At 42.8% G+C, this 23,533-nt stretch overlaps 1 protein-coding gene and 1 long non-coding RNA gene across 2 annotated transcripts in view; both read right to left on the bottom strand.

Moving 5' to 3' along the window:
- Positions 1–23,533, bottom strand: part of LOC309358302 — a 281,197-nt gene that overhangs the window by 200,711 nt on the left and 56,953 nt on the right. The window lies entirely within an intron of this gene.
- Positions 1–23,533, bottom strand: part of KCNU1 (potassium calcium-activated channel subfamily U member 1) — a 90,323-nt gene that overhangs the window by 19,433 nt on the left and 47,357 nt on the right. Inside the window, exons 20-22 of the mRNA XM_081890864.1 lie at positions 9,699–9,798; positions 2,095–2,319; positions 6–180 (exon numbers count right to left, since the gene is read on the bottom strand). Of these exons, the coding sequence (XP_081746990.1) occupies positions 6–180; positions 2,095–2,319; positions 9,699–9,798 (500 nt within the window). The remainder of the gene's footprint in view (positions 1–5; positions 181–2,094; positions 2,320–9,698; positions 9,799–23,533) is intronic.

Below are 23,533 nucleotides of genomic sequence, written 5' to 3'. Positions count from 1 at the left end.
CTTACCTAATGATGAATTTGCTTTAAAATGTAAGGAACGGATGTTCAGAGTAGCCAGGATAGATTTTGTATCCACCAGGATTTGATCACCAGGACCTCTTGCATGGGCTGAGAGAATGGCACACATGCTACAAAACTGGATGTTGGCTGCTTTGAGATCAGCACAGGAAAGTGCACTGCCCTGGTAAAGAAAAAAGAAAAGGAGTCATGAGGGTCAAAGGACTGGCAAGACTTAAAAATCCAAGCTTCAGCTGAAACATCATCATCATTTGAATTTATATACCACCCTATACCAGAGGGTCTCAGGGCAGTTCACATAATAAAATCAAGATATAAAACCACAAAATACCTAATAAAAATAAAAACAACAGCCCAATACCACCCCCAAAAAACACATTTTAAAAGGGCATAGGATATAAATTGGATCAACCAAAGGCCTGGTTTAAAAGGAATGTTTTTTGCCTGGCACCTAAAGGTGTATAATGAAGGTGCCAGGCAAACATGTATTCAGAAGCTTCTATGTTTGTTCAAGAGAAACTTGAATCCCATAAAGGCAGGTAAGTCCCATTTCAGGGACACTGACTAAAATACATCCCTTATTTTCTGTTGAATATATGAAAAAAATAGGTGATAGGGGCAGATTTCAGATTAAGGAGGCTCTAGCAGGAGGCCATCAGAACCTGAACAGGAAAGCAAAAAGTATAGAGAGCTTCTGCACAGAAACAGGACATTAATAGTAAAAAGAATTTCATGAGGTGTGCTCCACTCATACTCTCAAGAGGAAGTCAAATGATGTTTCTCTTGGAGCCAAATGCACTGGATTCGGAATGAAAACCCAAGTTCCAAAGGAGAACCCAGCAGCTGTTGTACAAGGTGGTTGGGAATAACATGTTCCAAGGTTTTCTTTCTTCTGAGGCAAATCTTCTCAGACGTAATGAACAAGCATAGCCAGGCCAGTGCGTGATCAGTTTTGTAATACTGACTTTTGTTCATCTCATCCAAAGGGGATCTTGGATAGGAAAGCTGTTCAGGTTGCAGCTGCTGGCTGCATCTTTCCTATGCAAGATCTTCCTTCAAATTACACCAACAAGTGCTGTCAGTTAAATGAGAAAGTGACTGTGCATTAGATTGGTTGAAATTGTTCATCACATCCAAAGAAAAGTAGCTGCCTAAATGGAAGATCCCATAAAGCAGGAGTGGGGATCAAATTAGGCCTGACGGGTGTCTACACTCACTCATCTCACACTTGATGTGATATCAGGTGTGGAGCAGGTAGAGTTAAGTCTGCAAGGGAAAAATAATTTCTTGGCAAGTGGAGCTTACTGAAAGCACTGATTGGCTCACTGGTGCTAACAGCAAGCTCCTCTGAAGTCATACATTTGCAGGTGCACTCTAGATTCAACCCTCTCCTGAAAATGAGTGTTTCCTTTTTGCAGACAGCTCTGATGATCTGCAGAGGAAATATATCTATTCGCAGGAATGCTCTGAATCCAAACTGTGCCTGCAAACTAATAAAGCTGGGCTCACTGTCAGAGCAAATCAGTGCTGACCTTGAGCCCCTTTTCCATTGTCATGTGACAGCATAATGACATAAAATGATTGGCAGGTGACCAGACACACCCACTTGTCAAAAATAACTCAAAGACGGTAGGCCAGTTTCCTTTCTGACCCTTGGGTTGAAAAGGCTTACCCACCCTTACAATAAAGTAGGTGTTTGGAAACATTAAGGCAATAAATAGAGAAGGTTTGTTTCATCTATTCATGCTGACCATGATGGGAAAGCACTCTGTTTATGTATTGCGAACTTGTTTGTTTCTTCATTTTTGACAAGGCTTTTACTTCCAAAGGCATCGCCTCCTTAAATTATGCCATGTGAACATGTTAACTCCTTTCAATCAGTTGTGTTCAACTCAATCCCAAATGCCCACAAAGAGAAGATATTATATAATTAATACTGTTAGGGATGTTTATATTTTGATGATCCAGTATCATTAGAGTTGCTCTGAGGAAGTTTTGAGTTCCATGATTTTAACATAAATGCATTTTTAAGAGGAGAATATTGGGGAGGGGTACGATATGTAAAGAATATGTATACCCTCAGTAAGAATAGTTTGGGGAAATTTTGGATGAATTCCCATTCTCTGTGGAGATAGTCAAGTGATCCAACAAAGACAATATCCTTCAGCTCACTGAGTGTGAAGTTACTGGCTCTCAGAGGCATCACAAAGTTCCGCAGTCCAATCAGCGCTGAGGTAGCATCTCCAAAAACACAGACTACAATGTGCTCACGCATATCATTGGATTGCCCCTTGCGTCGCTTCTAAACAGGACAAAACAGAACTATATGAAGAAATGAAACATTATTTTAGAAAAATAGTTAAAGGAAAAGGGGGCGGTTCTCATGTTGGGAAAGGGATCCTTGATATAATGTCATATGTGCTGCTTTCAGATTTTGGTGGGCCCTTCAATATTATGCTTGCTCACTTCTGTCACAGCGACAACTACCCATTCATTGTGACTGCAATTAATCCAGAATGCGGCAGCTAGACTGGTGACTGGGAGTGGCCGCTGAGACCATATAACACCGGTCCTGAAAGATCTTCATTGGCTCCCAGTACGTTTCTGAGCACAATTCAAAGTGTTGGTGCTGACCTTTAAAGCCCTAAACATCCTTGGTCCTGTATACCTGAAGGAGCGTCTCCACCTCCATCGTTCAGCCCGGACACTGAGGTCCAACTCCGAGGGCCTTCTGGCGGTTCCCTCCCTGTGAAAAGTGAGGTTACAGGGAACCAGGCAGAGGGCCTTCTCCATAGTGGCGCCTGCCCTGTGGAACGCCCCCCCCCCCAGCAGATGTCAAGGCAATAAACAACTACTTTACTTTTAAAAGACAACTGAAGGCGGCCCTGTTTAGTGAAGTTTTTAATGTCTGACGCTGTATTGTTTTTAATATTCGGTTGGAAGCTGCCCAGAGTGGCTGGGGAAACCCAGCCAGATGGGCAAGGTATACATTATAAATAATTATATATTATATTATTTACCTTCTCCCCTTGGACTCAGTTCATACCATTATCGAGAGGGAGAGGAGCAAAGGGAGTGACTATCAAGAGTCTTTGGTTCCTTCTCCTTCCACCTAGTCCTACCAGTTTTCTTGGAAAGGGCAGGCAAAAGAATAGAGACAGCAAGGGAAAGCAACAGAGGTCAGGTCAAAGACTGGTGGTTGAAACAAACTGAGAAGGGAGGATACCAATTTAATTTCCCTGCCCAAATCTGAAATTCAGAATGTATCACACTATCTCAAAATTTATTTTTTTTTGCTTATGGAGGGGAACCTCCTCCCCCTCCCCTCCCCCTCCCCCTCCCAAGATCAGAATTTCAAGTGTGATATTCTAGGATTTCCCCTTCTGTGGTTTGGAACGTGGATTTCAGTTTAAATGACACACAAATGTTGGCACTTCTCTTCTTTAAAAGACCAGCGATTCATAGGAAATCAAATTCATTCAACTGATCAGACACCCATAAGCAATTATCTGGGCAATGTACATTTAGAAAACCAACAACGAAGAAACAAAAAACTATTCAAAATCAGTGTTATGATAAAACAAGTTAAGAAGCAGCAAATAAGACAATTTTGAAATCAAAATAATAAATCACTTTAATGCAGAGATCAAGAAATTAAAACATTGAAGTACCAATTTCAACAGAAAGCTGAAATAATTAAAATATCACAGAGCTAAATAGCCATATGTTGCCTTTTAAAAACTAAATGTTAACATTTTAAAAGTCATGTGGGCAGTGTGTGTGTGTGTGTGTGTGTGTGTCTGTCTGTCCTTGGTACTGAAAAGCCATTAAAGTAGGCAACAGTTAAGCCTCTCTGGGAAGGACATTTCACAACTGAGGGGCCACTGCTGGAAAGGCGCTTTCTGTTGTTGCCATTTTCTGTATCTTAGTGGCTGGATATTCTAGAAGAAAGACATCACTTGATGATCTGAAGGCTTGGATAGGCAGTCTTTCAGATACAGGCAGAGCAATCCTATCAATCCTGTCAGTTGAAATTAACCTGGAGTAATTTACACCTATTCCAGACATTGTTCAGGTGCTGGGCAACTACCATGTGAACTGGCCTGAGTCCGGCACCCTTTTTGCTGGCATGGCGTCCACCAGATTGCCATGTCATGTGATTGAACTGAAAGAGGTTGTGAACAGGTGTCAGTCTTTCCTTGTCCCATCACACCCTTCCATACCACTTTCTGGGGACTTACACGAGCATATGTTCTGGCAGCTGAGCCCTGGCTAAACTGGGATGAGAGTTACACTGGCTCAACTGGGACAGTTGGATATCTGCCTATTCTAAATTCACTCATTGTGGTGGATCTTGGGTTTGTGTGGGACATTTAGGTCCCATACCAAGAAGAACTTCAACGATGGGGGTGGACACTTTGTGTCTGGTGCAGAAATATATGTTGTCCCTATCACTGGTCTAGCACACACATGCACTTTCACAATTCCTCCCCTTTTTCAGTGACAGCTCCGACCTGGTGGAATGCTCTGTCCCACAAGACTAGGGCCCTGCGGGACTTGATTTCCTTCCGCAGGGCCTATAAGACAGAGCTATTCCACCTGGCCTTCAATTTGTATTAGGCTGATCCTCTATTCCCTTTTCCCCTTTCCTCTTCTATGAAGAAACCCTTTCTGGGACCCCACATTTAAATTCTTCCCTGGTCTCCTTGCTGGCCCTAGTGGGATCAACTTGGCTAGTTAGCCCTGGTGATCATTTGATGTCTATGACTGGGTTGTTATTTTTTTCTTTCCCCAAAATGACTCCTGAATTTTTGAATTTTATTGATATTGATGCTGCATTTTATGTTGTATGTTATGCTGTTTTACGCTGTTTTTAAGTCACATTTTAATCAATGTCTTATATTTGCTATTAGCAACTTTGAGCCCAGTTTTTAAACCAGGAAGGGTGGGGTATAAATAATAATAATAATAATAATAATAATAATAATAATAATAATAATGATGATGATGATGATGCTAGGAATTTTTCAGTGAGAGATGTCCAGCAACATTTCTCAACAGCTCACGAAGCATGACAATGAGAATAATGTTATGGCATGCAGCTCAGCAGTATTCCTGGGGCAGGTTGCTCCAATAGGAAGGATGCTATGTCATGAGATAGTGTCATTCTTATGGGGCATTCATTCAACGAACAACAACAAACTACTTGGGGAAGCCAAACTGCCACCTCTTATGGTAACAAGGCTTTTTGGGGTAGGTGGGATGCATAGGTCTCATTCAACCTGTGGAATCAGTGCAACCAGAAATCAGCACAGGGTGCCTTGTGATTGGCAGCTGCCACTGGGCCAAACTCTTAGGTGAATGAGCATTCAGCCATGGCCATGTTCTTCACTGGTCATGAATGTATTCTGGAGATTAAGGACTTCACTGACACTAAGATCAATGAGTTTCACACTTAACTGAATACCATCAACATCCCAGTGGCAATGCCCTTTGAAAAGCACAAGGTACCCTGAAGCCTGCAAGCATATTTAAGTAATTCATAGGCTAACCAACAAAAATTGGTGTTCCTGCTTTGAGATCTGATGTACTTCTTGATTTCAGTGCATTACTGCATCATACAACACAGCTCATTTTGGGATGTTTTCTGTGTATCAACTGATGGAATCTTTCCATGATTGGTATAAATAGTATATGCTAGGGATGTGCATCAGATCTGTGGAAATCTAGCTGGTGAGAGTCCTTTCTTTCTTTCTTTCTTTCTTTCTTTCTTTCTTTCTTTCTTTAAAAAAACAACAACCATGGAGGTTCTTTTTTTAAAAGGTAAAATGCTCTGCTTTAACAAAAAGGAACCAGAACTCTTCTAAACTCTACTGCTACCTCTTGGGGGTCTGCAAGGCCTATATTGAAGGCCACAAGCAAAGGTCAGTGCGAAGTAGCAAAGTTTTTTTTGAAAAAAAACAAAATATGCTGTACATGCAAGGCTACACACCACTTGGCTATCTCTTGGTTATATTATGGTAGAAAGTGAATCACTTTTGCTTCTTGCACAAACACACCCACACACAAACAACATGTTAGTCTGCAATTTGGCAGGCTTCATTCACTCTCGAGGGATTCCTTTCCCTGTAAATTTCATCCACTTTGGCCAAAAGGGTAAAAGGTTATAGCTTTTTTATATTCTCTGTCATAGTGAATGGGGGAACATTCATTTTATATGGAGCAGCTCAGAACCCAAAATACAGATCTCAGTGGAGAGAGCACAGGGTGACTCAGAAACAGATTGGGTTTTTTTAAAAATTAAAAATGCACAGATACAGATACAAGCCAAATCACGGAGACTATACAAACCCCAAGTATATGTCCACATTCCCAATCAAGAGCTGCCGAACTATTACATTCATAAAACACTGTCTTCACAATGGTTTTTTTCTTTTCTTCAGAGGGCAATAAAAGACTCATGTCATGGGAACTTTGCTGATGAGTGATTAGAATCATAGCCAAATTAAATGATCATCTTAACTAATTGGATTAGTCTAAATTGAATAATGAAACCTCAAGCTGTATTTAGTGGAACGTGCCTTAAATCCAATTATTAGTCTGTCAAGTGGTGCTAAACAATGGAAATGATCCATTCTATAGACCTTTTAATAGGAACTATTGAACAACAACCTAGCCAGACTAGGATATGAGGAGAAGGTGAGGGGAAAGGCAGTTGGCGTCCGGGGGATGGGGAGATAAGCACACGTTGTAAGTGTGGTAGAAATCATTTGAACAGACAGTTTCTGACCTGAACTAAGGATTCCTCTTCTTTTTTAATTTATTTTTTATTAAAAGATTTTCATGAATAACAAAGGTACAAATAACGTCTCTGTTTTCAATTCATAGACTCCTTTCTACATGTCAGCTACATTCGGTGTGAGACATTGTTATCATAGGCAGGGGCGCCGACTTATAAAAAATATTGGGGGGGCCCATACCGGGGGGGGGGTCCGCGCGCGAAATTGGGGGGAGGGTCCGCGCGCGAAAAGGGGGTTCAGAGTGGGACGGGAGCGGTGGAGTCAGGAGACTGGCGGAGGGTTAAGAAAAGGAGCAAGCTGAGACCCCACGTGGAAGTCGATCTGCAGCTGCTGCAAAAGGAACTGGCGTCTGCTCCCTTTGCTGCTAGGTGCGCGCGCCCACCCTCTCCCACGGCGATCGGGGATTCTTGGTGCTGCCGTCGTCTGCGCTTCTCCTGGGAGAGACTCGGCGAGGCTGGCTTCCCAGCCTTGCGCAGAGAGCCATGGAGGCACGGCGCGGGGTAGGGACAGCTCGGATTCGGGCTGGCCACGCGGCAGATGCGCGCGGGCGGGGGGGGGTCTGCTTCAAAGTCAGGCGTCCCCTCCTCCCACTGAGACTCTTAGCAGAAACCCCCTCCTCCTCCTGCTGCTGCTGCCGTACCAGCCTGTCTGGGCGTCTCCTGCGCAGGCATCATCCGGCGGGCGCCCATCCGCGCCGCGGCGCGCCCAGTCAGCGGGTCGGGGCGGAGCCGGCGGCGGGCGAGCGAGCGGGAGGAGGCGCGCTCGGGCCGGATCAGCTCGTCTGCTGCTCGCCTCTCGTTCGCGATGGCCACCGACGAGCTGGCCGACAAGCTCCAGTCCTTTTGATGTCGCCGCAGCCGCAGCGCTGGCCCGCCAGACTTTACACGAAGTAATAATTTTCTTAAATTATTGGGGGGCAGAGCCCCCCCAAACAAATTTTTGAGGGGGCTCGGGCCCCCTCAGGCCCCATGGAGTCGGCGCCTATGATCATAGGCATTGTGAGGTTGGGGTGGGGGGAAGAGATGTGGGGAGAGAGGAGGGAGACAGAAGAAGGGCTAAGGATGCTTCTAAAAAACAAAAAAATAATAATCCCACTTTAGTTCATTTCCAAAATTGACTAGTTTTGTTTCTGAAGTGAAACCAGTGATTTAGGAATTCTCACATGTTCTTCTTTAAATTTCAAAATTTGTACAGAGTACTGTGCATGGGTAGTTTGATGGTGCTTCCACTTTCTTCCTGACCTCCCCCCTTTATTGGATGTCCTCTGGGTTAACAACAGGCATTTGTGCCTTGAGAAAACTGGTTGTACTCAAGATTACCTTTTGTGTTGTATTTCATTAATCTGGAGAAGACTGGAGTATTACCCAAAGCAACACATAAAACAAATCTTCATATACCTCCCATCTCCAGTGGGCCTTCACCCTCCCATGAATATGTGTTAGGAACTGATGCTATCTTCGCAGACATGCTTGGGAAGATGTGCAACTTAGTACAGGGGTACCTTGGTTTACAACCATAATCCATTCAGGAGGTCCGGTTGTAAACCTAAAGCACGCTTTCGCCAATGAGGCCTCCCCCCAAAAAAAAATTGGTTGTAATATAAAAAAAAATGGGTTGTAATCCAAAAAAAGGGACACACACTTCCAGGTTTGATGTGGTTGTAATCCAAAGCGGTTGTAAACCAAAGTACCACTGTACTTGATGACATGACTGCATGGTCTTTCCAATTTCCCTGAGTTTTTTAAATGATAACTATTGTCATGCTGCTGGATTCTGACTGTCAGAAAATCCAGCAGCATCTCTTGTTTTTAAAATCATGGAGAAGAAATGAATAGGCAGGCACCTTTGCTATGTTGTTTCCGGTACCTGCTAAGCCAGGCATGTAATTTTAACATGCAATCTTATTTTTATTGTGCTTTAAAAAAAACTGACCTTAATTACATTTTGCTAAATTTTAGGTCAGCTTATTGAAGGTTTGATTTTCTCAGTATTCTTTAATGAATATTTTATATTGTTTTATGTAAACCTCTTAGATGTTTTTGGTGATTAAGCGGAATATAAATCCTGATAGTTAATAAATAAATAAATAAATAAATAAATAAATAAATCCAGCCCAGTGTGCTGAATGATACCTGACAGCTAGGTGTAAGTGCTATTTTAATTTCCAACAATACCCAAGATGTAAAGTCATTTAGGAGCATTGTTGGAAATTTAAATGTTGGCTTAATCTAGCTCAGCGGTTCTCAACCTGTGGGTCCCCAGATGTTGTTGGACTACAACTCCCATCATCCCTGAGCTCTGGCCTTGCTAGCTAGGGGTGATGGGAGTTGTAGTTCAACAACATCCGGGGACCCACATGTTGAGAAAGGCTGATCTATCTCCCCAGCTAGATATTGGAGAAGGGGCCTGGCTCAGTGGTAGAACACCTGCTTTGCATGCAAAAGGTTCAATCCTTTGCATTTCCAGATAGGGTTGGAAGAGAGCATTTTTTAAAAAAATGCTGGAGAGCCACTGCAAATCAGTGTAGACAACACTGAGCTACATGGACCAATGATCTGATGTGGTAATAAGGTAGCTTCCCCTGTTCCTATGCACTCAGAGTCTGGCTGAGGGTGCCACCAATGCTTATTGCTGCCTGCCCGCCAGAGTCCAACAAGTCCAACAATGAGGGGGTGTTTTCCCCAGGCAACCCCATGACACTTGGGGCTGGGCATGGTGCCTTAGGAATTGCATTAATAACTCTTATTTGGCAGGCAAAGCTTTTCCCCAACATGAGGCTGCCTCCAGCTTCCCTTCCCAAATCTGTGCATGCCATGCAGGTGTGACTGGCACAGACAGCTGGCTAGAAACAAATTAATAAGCTAACATATAGTGCACCTACCAAGAGGGCCTTGTCAAAAGGAACAGCTTTACACCAATGGAACATTCCTGAAGAGTCTAGAGTGGTTTTTTCGTGTTCATCATCCAAGATTTCTGAAGGTCTGGATGAATAAAAAGGGACAAAACAACAGGCGATGTAATAATATTAGCAATAGCAACGTCAGCAACATGGCACCATCTACTGTATGTACATGACACTGTGCAAAGAATGTGAAGGCTCCATTCTTTCCACCCAAAGAGCTCACTATCTGGAAATGGGCAAAAGGGGAGAAAGAGGGAGGAGAAGGTAATGGAGGAAGGGCTCAACAGGATCCTACTGGCACAATGGAGCTTTCCCCTTTCTCCCCTTGTATTGCCCTGGGCATGCCTCCCCCAAATCTGCTGGAGAACCCCAGAACAGCATCTAGAGAGAGGAAAGCAGGATAATTTCATCTAGAAAGGCTTGCTGCAAGAACAATCAGAAGAGCATGTTGTTGCATCCCTCCAACAATTATGGTTAAAGTGTTGACATGCTGTCTGACAGACACGGTGTTGCTTGTCTGTGGTCCCTGATTTATTTTTGAGCCTTCCACTCATCCAAGAAAGCAGCTGCAGGTTTCAAAATGACCAAAAACATGTACACATTATGTGCATATCGGTGTTTAGTTTTGCAAGTAGGCAGCAGGGTGCAAGGCAATGGGTCCAGCAAATCATATTGATGCCACTAAGGGTGATGCTGTAGGAAAGAAATGTGATCTGGCTAACATCACATTGACCTCATCCATAAGGACTTCTCCAGAAAAGCAGCTTCATTGATAAATGGGATAATCACAACTCAGAGCTTTTCTAGGGAAATAACATGTTGGATTGTATCTTGTATTTTTCCTCCATCTTACTCGCTACCTCGGGAAACAGATGTAGTGGCTGAACTGGTAAAAAAGGTAAAAGGGTAACGGACCCCTGGACGGATTAAGTCCAGTCAAAGGTGACTATGGGGTGCGGCACTCATATCGCTTTCAGGCTGAGGGAGCCAGTGTTTGTCCACAGACAGCTTTCCGGGTCAAGTGGGCAGCAGGACTAAGCCGCTTCTGGCAGAACGGGACACCATGATGAGTGCCAGAAAGCATGGAAACATTCCCACCACAGTGGTACCTGTTTAAAAACTTGCACTGGTGTGCTTTCAAACTGCTAGGTTGGCAGAAGCTGGGGCAAAGCAATGGGAGCTCACCCCATCATGCAAATTCGAACTGCTGACCCAAAGATCAGCAAGCCCAAGAGGCTCAGTGGTTTAGACCACAGAGCAACCCATATCCTGACTGAAGTGGTATTCAGACTTGAAATGTTGCATCATACCTTGAACATAGGTATTGGATCCCATTCCAGTATCTCAGTGTTTGACCAAGCTATTGCATCACAAACCAGCATAAGTACAGACTGGTCCAATTATCTTAGTAGCAGCAGCTCTCCAGGGTCTGAGTTCCCCACTAAGTTCTGCTATCTGAGAACCTTCAGAAATAAACCAATGGGATGCCAACTGCTTGGGTGAAACAAAAGGCTTAGTCAATGAAGTGGCAAACAGGGTGTTGTGCAAAACAAGGGAAATTTTTTTCTATACTTCAAATGTCATGCAGGAGAGGGACTGAACATGTGGCAAGCGCCACTTGGGTGGAGTGGCTGAAGCAAATATGAGGCAGAACTGGGAGAAATAATGCCCCTCCAGTAATATTTAGTAATGGACCACTGCCCAGTGGTAAAGCATGAGCTTTGTTTCCAAAAGGGCACTGTTTCAATCCCAATCACCTCCAGTTTAAAAGGATCAGGTAGCAGCAGGGATAGAGGAGGCATTTAGTTCACTTCACACTGCAAGGCAAACCTATCTACTTTGCACTTTCTGATGAAATATGGGAACCAAAATGTAGCTTATCTGTTGAAATTTGCAGCTCTCTATATTTCATGATGGAATTTTCTAATCAATTAATGTGTACTGAAATACAGTTGTACCTTGGATCCCTAACACCTTGTGAGTCAAACATTTTGGCTTCTGAACACCGCAAACCCGGAAGTGAGTGCTCTGGTTTGCAAACGTTCTTTGGAACCCAAATGTCTGACGCGGCTTCCAATTGGCTGCAGGAAACTCCACTGTACATATATTTGGAAATCAGAAGCTGCACTTTGGTTTCCAGACGTTTTGGAAGTCGAATGGACTTCCGGAACAGATTCTGTTCGACTTCCAAGATACCACTGTATATATATTATGGGAAAGTGAGCATCAAAATGAATATATCTGTGAAAATAGCATGCAAAAAAATGCATTATGATGGGGGAAACTGAGCGCAAAAAGTGTGTATTGGACAAAACAGCATACCAAAATTTGCACATTACGGGGAATGCACTCTGAAATGTTGATGAATTTTCATGAGGGCTCTTTAAAAAAAAATGGGTTGCAAACTGATGTGGATATGTGGATAACAGAATTTACAATGGGAAATACAAGAAACTGGGAGAAACTGTAATTGACGGATTTGTCCATCCTTTGGTAGCAGGTTCCTTGAAACCCCTCTGCCAAAGAACTTGAGAACTGCTTTCAGTCCAAGAAGAAAGTGCTGGGCTAGAAGGACAAATATCCTGACCTATATTTCCTAAGAGCTATAATTCAAGCATTCAAAAGAACAAACAAAGGGCTCAAACCTGGAAGGAGAAATGGGCCCATGCATGTCAGCCACGCCCCAAATATTCCCGAGCGTGTCCGCTGCACCTTTCCCAGAAGGTCTGATGGGAGTGTGTAAACACATTTGGCTAAACACACTTACAAGTTTCCTTGTGGTCAAGAACCCTGGTTTCCTGATCACAGGAAGGAGTGTAAGCACTTACAAGACCCATTCAGACCTTTCTACTCAAAGTACAAATATTGGAGAGGGGGGTTAAACCAGTACACTCAGCACATGTGTCCCCTCTCCCCAGTTTCAGTCCAAATGTGTTTATTTGAAAGCCTGAATGGGGTTATGGTTGCGATCCTATCCATGTTTAGCAGAAAGTAAACATTTCAGGTAATCATTTCATTTATCATTGTGAAGCTCCGTTCCAAATAAATATGCATAGGGCTGAGGCTGCATGTTTCATTTCTAGAAGAGGGCATGCAGATACACAGAGTGCCTTGTTGCCTTAAATGATTTCCAGGGTTTACAAATGCCCTTTCATCGTGAAACCAGCTCAGAGTTATACAAGCTGAGCCCTTAACGGCACCAGAAATTAATGACAGCTCTTTGCCAACTACCCTTCCAGCCATTAATGAATAGCTGGTGCTAGAATGTGTGTCTGGGTTCAAGTTTACAAAGCAAAAAGCAAAACACAGTAGAGGGGCATGTTCTTTGTCATTTCAAATAAGCTTCTTTAAAGGGAAACACATAGAAAGCTGCCTTATGTTGAGTCAGACCATTTGTTTACACTGATGGGTAGCAGCTCTCCAGGGTTTCAGGCATGGGACATCCTAGACCTATCTGGAGGTGCAGAGGATTGAAACTGGGAATTTCTACACACAAAGCAGGTGCCCTACAACTGAACGATGGCCCTTGTCCATAGCTCAGTAGTAGATTGTATTGTACCCATAGCTGACAGGATGCTCAGATGGCCACTCCAAATTTCCCAACTCATTTTCAGCTTGAGAAACGTGAGGGCTGCTGCCAACCAGAACAGGAAATGCGAGGCTAGGTGAACAGTCTGCATGTAGAGCAGAGACTCTACAACTGAGCTACAGCCCTTCCCCGAATATCAGATACTAGTGGATAATATGGGAGAATATGTTAGCAGTGTATCTCAGTCCTTCCATGCCAAGAATAGACATTTCTGTCCATTAGTCATATGGCACCTCCCCAGCATTTGAAACCTCCTCCCTCCTGCCTGGATGATGGATCGGTCAGGTGGTGATTAAATTGTGTTTTGGCAAGAGGGAAGATATCTTGTTGCAAGCTCTTTTAACTCAGCCCAGCTCAGCAAATCAATCAGTGCACACTTTTCCATCATCATAAAACCATGATCTATGTACACAAGCTGTCACAGATGATATCTCCCTTCACTCAAAATGTTATAGGAAGCATCTATGCCCCGAAGGAAACACCTGTCAGAGCCCTGGGTAGGGAAATAAAAAGGCAAGACTGCTTGAAGCACACTTCATCAAAAAGGCATCCTTCTCCAGATATCATTGCGGGGGGCGGGGAGGGGGAGAATGCTCTCATCTATCTCTCTGTGTCTTAACTAATGTTCCCTTCTGCCATATTCTCAGCAAATGATGTGAGATTTTCAGGAATCTACTTTTCTTGGGAGAGCAGTGAATCATTCTGGTGATTCCCCAGTATCTGCACTGAGGATCTCCAGGAAAATGAAGCAGGAAGAAGGTAGGCTTAGTAGAAGTACACACAGATACAGGGCACAAGGGGATAACTGATGGCCTGGTCTTCCAAGGAAATTTCACAAGCCTGGATCTGGTTTTGTTAAAGCCTAAGATTGTCTTTGAAATCTAGCTCTTAAAATAGGAAGCTGGGAAACTGCCTTCCACCAAGCAGTGTCAGCTCCAGGTCCTTGGGCAAGGAGTGACCATTCACTTTCTTCCTCTCTTGGGACAAAATCCACACAGTTGCCCACAAAGTTATGGCAAAGCTACTGCAGGAGACTCCTCCATTTCCCCGACTCTTGACTAGGGATTGGCAAATCTGTTGATTTCAGTTTCTCTTATTTTCTCATTATTCTGCTCCTAAGATCAGTTTTTTTTTGTAGTTTCCCATCAGTTTGTGATTCCCATCCCCCTAAAAAAAAATCCTGTCAGAATTTTAACATGCATTTCTCCTTAAACTGGTAGTTTTTCCAGACATTTTCACTAATTTACTCTCTTTCTGCTTGTTATTTTCAAGAATGGATCCATTTTTAGGCACCTCCTCTGCATTTTTATTTACATTAGTTACTTGGAGAACCACATTGCAAAATTCAGAGAAGTGCAAATTTCAAAAGATGGTTATGTTTCAGTTCACATACTGTTTCACTGTGTGAAACATTAGCTTTACATTAAAATACTGAATTTATTCCTCACCCCTGCTCCTAACATTGCTCAGAAGGAGCAAGTGAAAAGGCAGAAACATCAAGGAGCAGCAGCACCAGCAAGCCCAGCTGCACCTCTGGACAGGAATAGCCAAATTTTCGTTGTGTATGTTCTGATAAACTCTAGGTTATACTACTGTCTTATATGTGGGGCTGCTTCTGAAGATGGTTCAGAAACCTCAGCTTGTGCAGAATTCAGCAGCCTGCTTGCTCACCAGGGCAAGATGATTTGAGCATATAATGCCAATCGTGGCCCAACTTAACAGGCTGCCAAATAGTTTCTGAGCCAAATTCAAAGTGCTGGGTTTGACCAGCTCAGGACAGGACCACAATACCTCAAGGACACTAGGCAAAAGCTTTCAGGCCTTTGACCTTTAACAATCTGTTTCCTTTTAGAAGCGGGTGAGAAGTTTTTTATGTAGTTCTCTTTCCTCTTGGTTTCAATGTGTCTATGTGGGGATTCTTGTATGTTTGTTTGGTTGTTATTCGCTTTGGATTGCTGTGGGCAAGATAAAGTGACTGGCAAATTGGACAAATAATAAAATAAATAGAAATAACGGAACAACGGAGATCTATAAACATTACTGCATGTTGTACAGAGGATGGTGAACTTTGGGGAGGAGCAGTAGGGTGAAAAACCATCACAAAACCCTCTCTTCTACAACGATGAATGGTTCAGAGGCCCACTCCTGGTGGCTCTCTGGTGCCCTGTTATTTATCATAAACTTTTGCTTACAGGAGGTCAGGGTCAAATATTACCATCTCTCCTTATTCTATCCGTACAAGGATACTGTAGGGCAGGTTAGGCTGAGGAAGACTAACTGTTCCACCAATGAACTTCACAACAAAACAGGAGTTTGAACATGGGTATCCCAGTTCTGTCCAACATACATGTTATATGGGCTCTCAATCCCACTTCATCACTACTTTTCAGAACAGCATGTAGGGGACGTGAATGTGTGAAAATCCTCTTTACCTAAGGCTAAAGAAGTTTCCCTTGTCACTTCAGTGCTAGGGTTTGTTTGTGGGTTTTTTAAAAATCCATTGCCTTTGCTGCCGCCTCTCACCATTGCCACAAATTAATGCCACTTGATTTAGAACAACTCAGCAAAGTGTTTTGCTACCCACTGTGTGAAACTTAATAAATTAGCGCATATATAAAGGCGCTGTTTGTAATTGAAAAAGGATAATTATTTAGAGCATTCCAACCCCTAATCAGCAAAAAGCCTCTGTGGACAGGTAAAATCAATCACAAAACCAGCTGCAATAATCTACTAGTGATTATAACCACCAAATCAACACTGCCTTTTTGTAGCAAGACTGAATCCTAGTGAAGACCATATGCTTCTATCTGCCTTGGGTGAGCTACAGCAACAGCCCCTTAAGATTATCATGACTTCCTTTCTCTTTCACACTAAAGACAACCAAGACATTCCCTCTTACAGTGTTTGTGATGACATGCGAGCTCAAAGGAAGGGATTGATATCAGTAGTCTTGGGGCTATTCTCTACCATTTATTGGTGAGTTGCCTACCTTCCTTCCTTCTGGATGTTGCAGAATTTCAACCCCATCAGCCCCAACAACTGGAGCCAGCAGCAGCTCACCAGTGCCATGGAGCCACAACAAAGCTCTCTTGCCAGCAGTGTCGCTACCATATATTGGGAGAGGTAAGGCAAAACAAGTTTGGGGCTGCAAGGGTGCACTTGCAGAACTAATCTAACACTCCTACCAGAACCACCACAGGGCTCCAACCTCCATTACCTTGTCTCCCTCCCTTCTGTTATGTGGCAACGATGCCACAGATGGGAAGCTCTTGCTGCCCCTCTGACCCACCAGGGAAGCCGCTCCTATCTGGATGGCTATAGGTTCCCCATCCCTGATTTGCAAAAACTAGGTGCAGGTTGTGTTTTATTTTCTTAGGGGCAAAGACTGTGACACTGTGATGTAGCACAGAAACTATGCAAGCTAACTGGGATTGATACTGAAAAGGAGGAAAAGAAAGAGAGAGAGAGGGTGGAGTTGGTAGAAAATTACTGTTGCTCTAATAAGAGATGAGAAGGGTGCAAGGGATGTGGCAGGCTGTGCAATAAACACTATGGGCCTGAATCCATCCTGGCTGTGAGTCTTGCAAGACCTGCTCCCTGCCTTGCTGCTCTTTTTTCACCCGGCCTTGACTGACTCCAGCTACAAAAGCTGAGGCTGCTGAAAAGACTCTTGGGCCAAAGCATTGTTTAGGGGTGTTTCTTGTGTTTAGGGGTGTTTTTGACATTATTTCTGTAATTATTTTAGATCTTATGATGTATGTGGAAATTGTATGATTTGGTTGTGTACTTTCTATGTTTTATTTATTGTTGATGATTACTTTTGTTATGAGCGTAATTATGTATTTTATTCATGCTGTAAGCTGCTTTGAGCATGATTTTAACTATGGGAAGGTGGAATACAAATAAAATTATGTATGTATTATGTTTGTAATTGGAATACAAATGATAGCCAGGGACAATGTGGGTGGGTGGGTGGGGAGTCTGGGCACAAGAAGAAAAGGCAGACAATGAAGAGGGAAGCAGCAATGTTGCAGTGTGGATATTTATAGGGCTGCCATATATCTGGAATTTCCTGGACATATCCGGAATACAGCAGTTGGAAACAGTGCCCGGGCAAAAAAAATCACTGAAATGTCCGGATTTTCACTTTTTAAAATATGGCATCACTAATAGGGCTACCATACATCTAGATTTTTCCAGACATTACCAGGATTTCAAAGGCGGAATTGAGGTCCAAGAGGAATTATCGAAAGGCGGCACTTTGTTCTGGATTTTAGGGAAGTCAAATTGTGGTTCTTTTGGCGGGTTTGTAAAGAAAAGCTCAACAACTTTGGCGGCTTCCTTAAAAAAGCTCGATGACTTCCGGGGTTGTCTTGGTTTTTACTTTTTGAAATATGGCAACCCTAAACCCTAGATATTTACCTATTTCAGAAAGGAGAGAGGGTGACATCAAGTCATCTCTACTGACAGCATGTCATTTGTGAGACATTTCTGACAGCTTCTCTATGTATTTGCACGGCTAGTTAGTAGGTTAATTTAATTAAAATTTTGCTTGTCAACAGGGTGGTGGATAGTGCTCATTACAGGGGTTGGGGGGGCAGCTTGGAGAAGCTGTTCTCAGTGGAACCTCCCCCTCCCCCTGTCCTCTCCCTCCTCAGTTTTGTTGCAGTTCCCTATTCACTGGCCTCTTTCTCTGGGCCCAGATGGCTCCAGTTCAGAGAGAACGAGAGGGAGAGAGAGAGATAGATCCATGTCCACACTTTGCTATCCAGGCACTGGACAAGCAGAAGTGTGGTTGAGCCCAGAGATAGAGAGATAGAGAGGGTGGGGGGAACAAGGGGAACTCATTTATCTTACTGATTTTGCCCCTGGAGAGGTCAAATGACAAGGGAGGGAGGAATGGGGCTCCAGGCACTTGTGGTAGAGTCCCTACTGAAAGGTGCCCAGCTATGTCAGTCACATATGTGAGCACCTGAATGCCACAGCAGCCTTTTACCTTTTACCACTTTTCATTGAACTGTTAATGTAATAAGGAGGCTAAAGCCCCTTTGTACATGTGGGAGGATAAGACTCTGTGCTTTAAAGGAGAAATAAAATTGAGAGTTGTGTAATTGTCCAGACTAAACTGCTAATCTTGAACTAAAGGGTTCACAATTTGGTCCTACCTACAAAAATGGAAACAAGAAGAAGTACCGAGAACAAAACTAACAGACTATGCAGAACTGGATAAATTTACTGGAAAAATTAGATTCCAAAGAGACCATAAGTTTCTAGAGGACTGGGGAAAATTCAGAGAATATATGAAAACTGCATGTGAGGAACATACAACGCTAGTGTGCTTTAAAGAAGCTTTGTGAAAAAATAAGGAATATTGCAAGAATGTAAATGAGGACAGAAAAAAAATTATTTAAAGGCGATACTATAATTAAGGAATGTGAAGATAGAAATTTAACTAAGGATGATTGTCAGAGGAGTTGAGGGAGGTCCAATAAGTTAAAATATGTGATGTGGAAATTTGTATGATTGGAGATTCTATGGAAAAATTTAATAAAAAATTTATTATTAAAAAACAAAACAAAATTTGGTCCTACCTAAAGGCTTTATGCTTTGTTCTCCCAATCTAAATCGAGAATGCAGCCAGCTGAAATCCTTGGAGCCTGGATCTCCTTATTAATCCCCTTCATACCTGTTTAACTTGAGTTCCCAGTCCAGCAATTAAATAAGGATCATTATGATGTGATTTATGGTATATGTGTAAATGTTAGAAATTAGTGTGGGTAATTAAAATATAAAGTGTGCACTGCCAGGAGGTTGAGCCATTCTCCATGTCCTTAGCACAGAATAAGGAGCTGGCCAGATTATAAATGGACAGGTTTCCACAAGTTCACAGGGCAAAACCAATTAGCCAACTCATCTTTATGCGCTTGGAGTAGGCAGGGTGGGTTCAGATAACCAGTTTATCCACAGCACGTGATTACTTGTTGGAGAGATCCTACCTAGATATTTAGTTTTTGAGATCCCCTATATTGCTATATATGGGCTTTGAAGTTACATGTGAGCCTCTTGCATGCCCTACATCACATCACATTCCTTTCCCCACCCCATTGCTTTGTTTTCTAAACTTCTCATTGTATGCTAAGGCAGAACATAGAAATACAAGGTGTTCCCATGTACATATATAACCCTACAGGCTGAAAGTCATGGAAATCCATACAATTGTCGGAATCAACATGCAATAGGTTCTGTGGTCTTAATTTGGGGGGCGGGACGGGGGTGTTAAAGCATGTTTGCCAAATCCATGGTATAATCCAGAGGCCATCAGTGCAACTTGCAACATAATTTGACCAGGCTTTGGGTTGCATTAAATGCTAGTCTTACTCAGGGTACACCCAGCGAAGTTAAGGGACATGACTATTTAAGGTCCATTAATTCCAGTGTGTCTGCTCTAAGCAGAACTTAGCTGGACACAACCATCCTTTGAAACCAGCACTTCTCTGAATTTTGCAGTGCCGTACGCTAGCCAGGTAATGTGTACAAAAATGCATTTACCAGGGTGAAGTGTGCAGGTATCATCCAGGATAGCATTAAAAAGGCATTATAAATGCATTAAACATTAAAATGCATTATAAGATTGCTTTGTAAAAATGTGTTTATTAGGCAAAAGTGCACATAAAACCATGTGCCTATTAGGAGAAATGTTGATAAATGCAGGGACTTAAAAAAAATAAATCCAAATTGATGTTGAAATGTGGATGACTGAATTTAAGATTGGGAGGGGGGTAGACAAGAACCTGCGAGAAACCAAAAACTGACAGATTTTGCCCATTCCTAGTGGCTGCAGAGAGACATATAAATGGCAGAAGAAGAAGAGGCTAAGAGGAAGGAGTCCTTCGGCTCTTTCTGACTGAAGCAAAGCAAGGCAAGGCAAACAACAGCAATGGAAAAAGGCTAAGCAAAAAAGCACAGCTAACTGAGCCAAGGCTGAGTCTATGGCTGAAGGAGCCTGAGGCTTGTGCTACCCCTCTCCTTACACAAAACAAATTATGGAAGAAGGGGCATGATTAGCGCCCTTCCTACATGCATCAGAGAAAAGAGCCAATGGCACATTTGATCATATCGGCTGCACTACAAATGGCAGTCATGATTTGGCAGACAGATTCCATCCCAGAAAGAAAGAGGGGTGGGGAAGTGGCAAACCCCAGTTTCTGATGTGCCAGGTGTTGCCTTCTGGCCTGTTTTGCTTGCAATGAAGATTTTCCTCCAGCAAAAAAAGCAGGCAGCTTGGATTTCCCAAGAAGCTCTGCTGTGGAGGAAAAGCCAGGTGAGGTCAGAAGTTAAAACCACCCTGTCCCAGCTGACGGGGGGGGGGGGGGAGGCGGAGGGGAAGCTTTCTTTAATGTAACAACACATTCACCCACCCCTGCCTGTCTCCCTTTCCTGGAGAACAGAGTTTTACACTTGTCCTTCACACAAATAACCCGAGGGTGGGAATTATTCAGAAAGCTCATGTTTGACACCCCATCTGTTCATTTCTGACAGCGATATATAATGTAAAGCTATAAAAACTTGAAAAATAATGCAACATAAAAAGGGATTGACTCGGCTCCAAGAGGCCATAAACGGTAACAAATACCACTGTGTGATTTATTTTGTGCTGTAATCTTTACAGTAAGTCATCTTTCAGACATTTCCTTGTGACAGGTTTTAATAATATTAATGCCCAGAGCAATCCAAATCATCGCCAATAGACATATTTATCAAGCTGCCAATCCAAGTAAATGAAATTCTATAAGCAATAATGTAACATGTTAAAAGGGAGCTAATAAAACAAGTCAGCGGAGAAATATTACTTCAAAGAATTCTCCCTTCTCTCTCTCTAATCCGTCCCTGAATGTTATACAGCCAAAATGCAAATCTTTTCCTCCCTTTCGTGATTTATCGCTCCAAAAATATCAGTGACCTTTCTGCAGACTCCTGCACAGCCTCTCCTACGCATTCATAAAGAGTGCAATGCATTCTCCCAGATTAAGTGAATGCAGGAGTGCTTAGTATTATTACTTTTTCTCTCTCTCCCCACCCTTCCACCGACACCCCCTGCCTTGCCTTTGGACCAGGATTTGATGGGTAGCATCAAAGGGTGAGATCTGAGGTCCTGGAAATTTATTAAAGACTGACATGCTATAACTGTACCTTGGCAACTCAACAGGTATTTATGAGCAATTATCCAGGTGTTAGATAAGTTTCAATTAAGATGGAACACAAGTGTACTTTTTCTAACCTAGGTGTGGTTTTTTCCCCCATTTAAAAACAAAACAGTTTGGTTTGGTTAAAAGATTTTGGGTTTTTAAAAACTCAAGATAGAAATCAGTGTGTGCTGCTGTAGCCAGCTTTGTATGCTTACTATCATATGCAGCCTCCCCCAATCTGGTGGCTTCTGGAAGTTTTGGGCTATGGCTCTCATCAGCCTTACCAGCATGGTCACAGTCCAAGACATCTGTAGGGCACCAGGTTGGTAAAAGCTGATCTTCATTAGCAAATGACCCCTCCTCTGCCCAGATTGTAAATGTAACCAAAATGAAATTTGAGACTTGATGGCTTCACCAAAAGGAGAGTAACCAAACATCGGGGGGGGGGGGGAGGGAAGGTGCCAGCACAGCGGACCCTGGAGTACCCCCCCCCCGGGGTGGGACAGTGGTTAAAAGTGTGGCACTTACTGGAACAACAAGTACTGGCACCTTTTTCCTAGAAGAAAAACTTCCTATAACCAAATAAGATTTTGTCCTAGCAGTGCAAGAAACAGCTTGAAGATACACAAGGGGTAATAGTCAACTAAGTTTTACTCAACACAGACCTGTTGAAATTAATGGACCCAACTTTGTCGTGCTGGTGCGTATACTCTGAATAAGGCTTAGTTAAATGCCACCTGTGGAATTTGAGTGGAGGAATTCATCCCAGGGTTAAGTTTCCTGAAAGCCATTAAAAGATTATCCCACAACATTATAATTATCCCTGGAACAAAGAGAAAGTGTTTAATGGTTCAGAGATCAAAAACATGTTAGCATTTAATGAATGCTTGTGGTAGGGGATAATTAGAGGTAGTTTGGTAGGCACTGGTGGGGGGGATGTCACATGACATGACATGATTTTGTCCATTGTATTTTCGGAAAGGATTTGTAATTATTAATTGGTTGTAATCCTTTGGGTTGTTTTTGTTTTATTGCTTTCTGATATTTTCTAGATATTACCTGTATTTAAACGAATTCCTGAATTTTATTAATTCTTTAGGGTGTTTTAAAAATTGTTATAGAATGGGCTGTAAACCACCTTGAGTATAGTACTGTAGAAAGTGAGGAATGGGAAATGGAATCACCCTATTACTATTTCTGCTCATTTTTCCAAGTAGCAACCAACGAATGGAGGTGATGGCAGAGGGTGGTGTAGAGATACACTTACACAAAGGCATTGTTTTTTATTACATGTTATGGGGTGGGGTGGAGAAGAGAGGCTCTGGTTGCAGTGCTGAAACATCTCCCAAGAGCATGTCCAAATGTAATCTCATGTGCAGGGCAATTCTATATAAATTAACTCTGAATCAAACCCCACTGAGGTCAGTAGAGCAGGGATGGAGGAACCTGAGAATTCACAGCTGTTGCAGAACTACAAGTCCAATCATCCCTGATCATTGGTCATGCTGGTTGAGGCTAATGGGAGTCAGAAACCAAAAGAACCAGGTGGGTCACAGGTTCCCCAGCCCTACAGCCTAGCTTATGACAGCACAGGCAGAGTTTATGGTAGAAGTTTCTCTTCCAACTCATAGGAGAAGCAAAGAAAGTTGTGCAGAAACAAAGGGGAAAAAATCTCTATAAGTGCTGAAGATCTCAGCAAGAAAGAGATGTTGTTAGTAAGCAACAATGATTCTCACAAGATGTTAATGGAAACAAACTATAAATCATGAGCTATGAAAAAATTCAGGTGTTGGACATCAACTCCCATCATCTTGGACCATTGACCATGTTGGCTGGGCTGATGGGCACTGAGCTCCAGAAACATCTTGAATGTGCTTGGCTGGCTACCCTTGAACAAAGATTTCTCTCATTCTACTTACATTCTTATTTTCCAACAAACTCTGTCCAGTACACTCCCTAACTCTCCCTAACATTTTGGAATACCTTCAAATGCAGTAACAAGTAGTTTCTCACTAACATTCCAGTGGGTGAGGGCATTA

This window comes from Podarcis melisellensis (assembly GCF_964234715.1).
Source record: "Podarcis melisellensis genome assembly, chromosome: 15".
NCBI lineage: Eukaryota > Metazoa > Chordata > Lepidosauria > Squamata > Lacertidae > Podarcis > Podarcis melisellensis.
The sequence above is the reverse complement of the archived record's forward strand: the minus strand, read 5'-3'. Positions and strand labels throughout refer to the sequence as shown.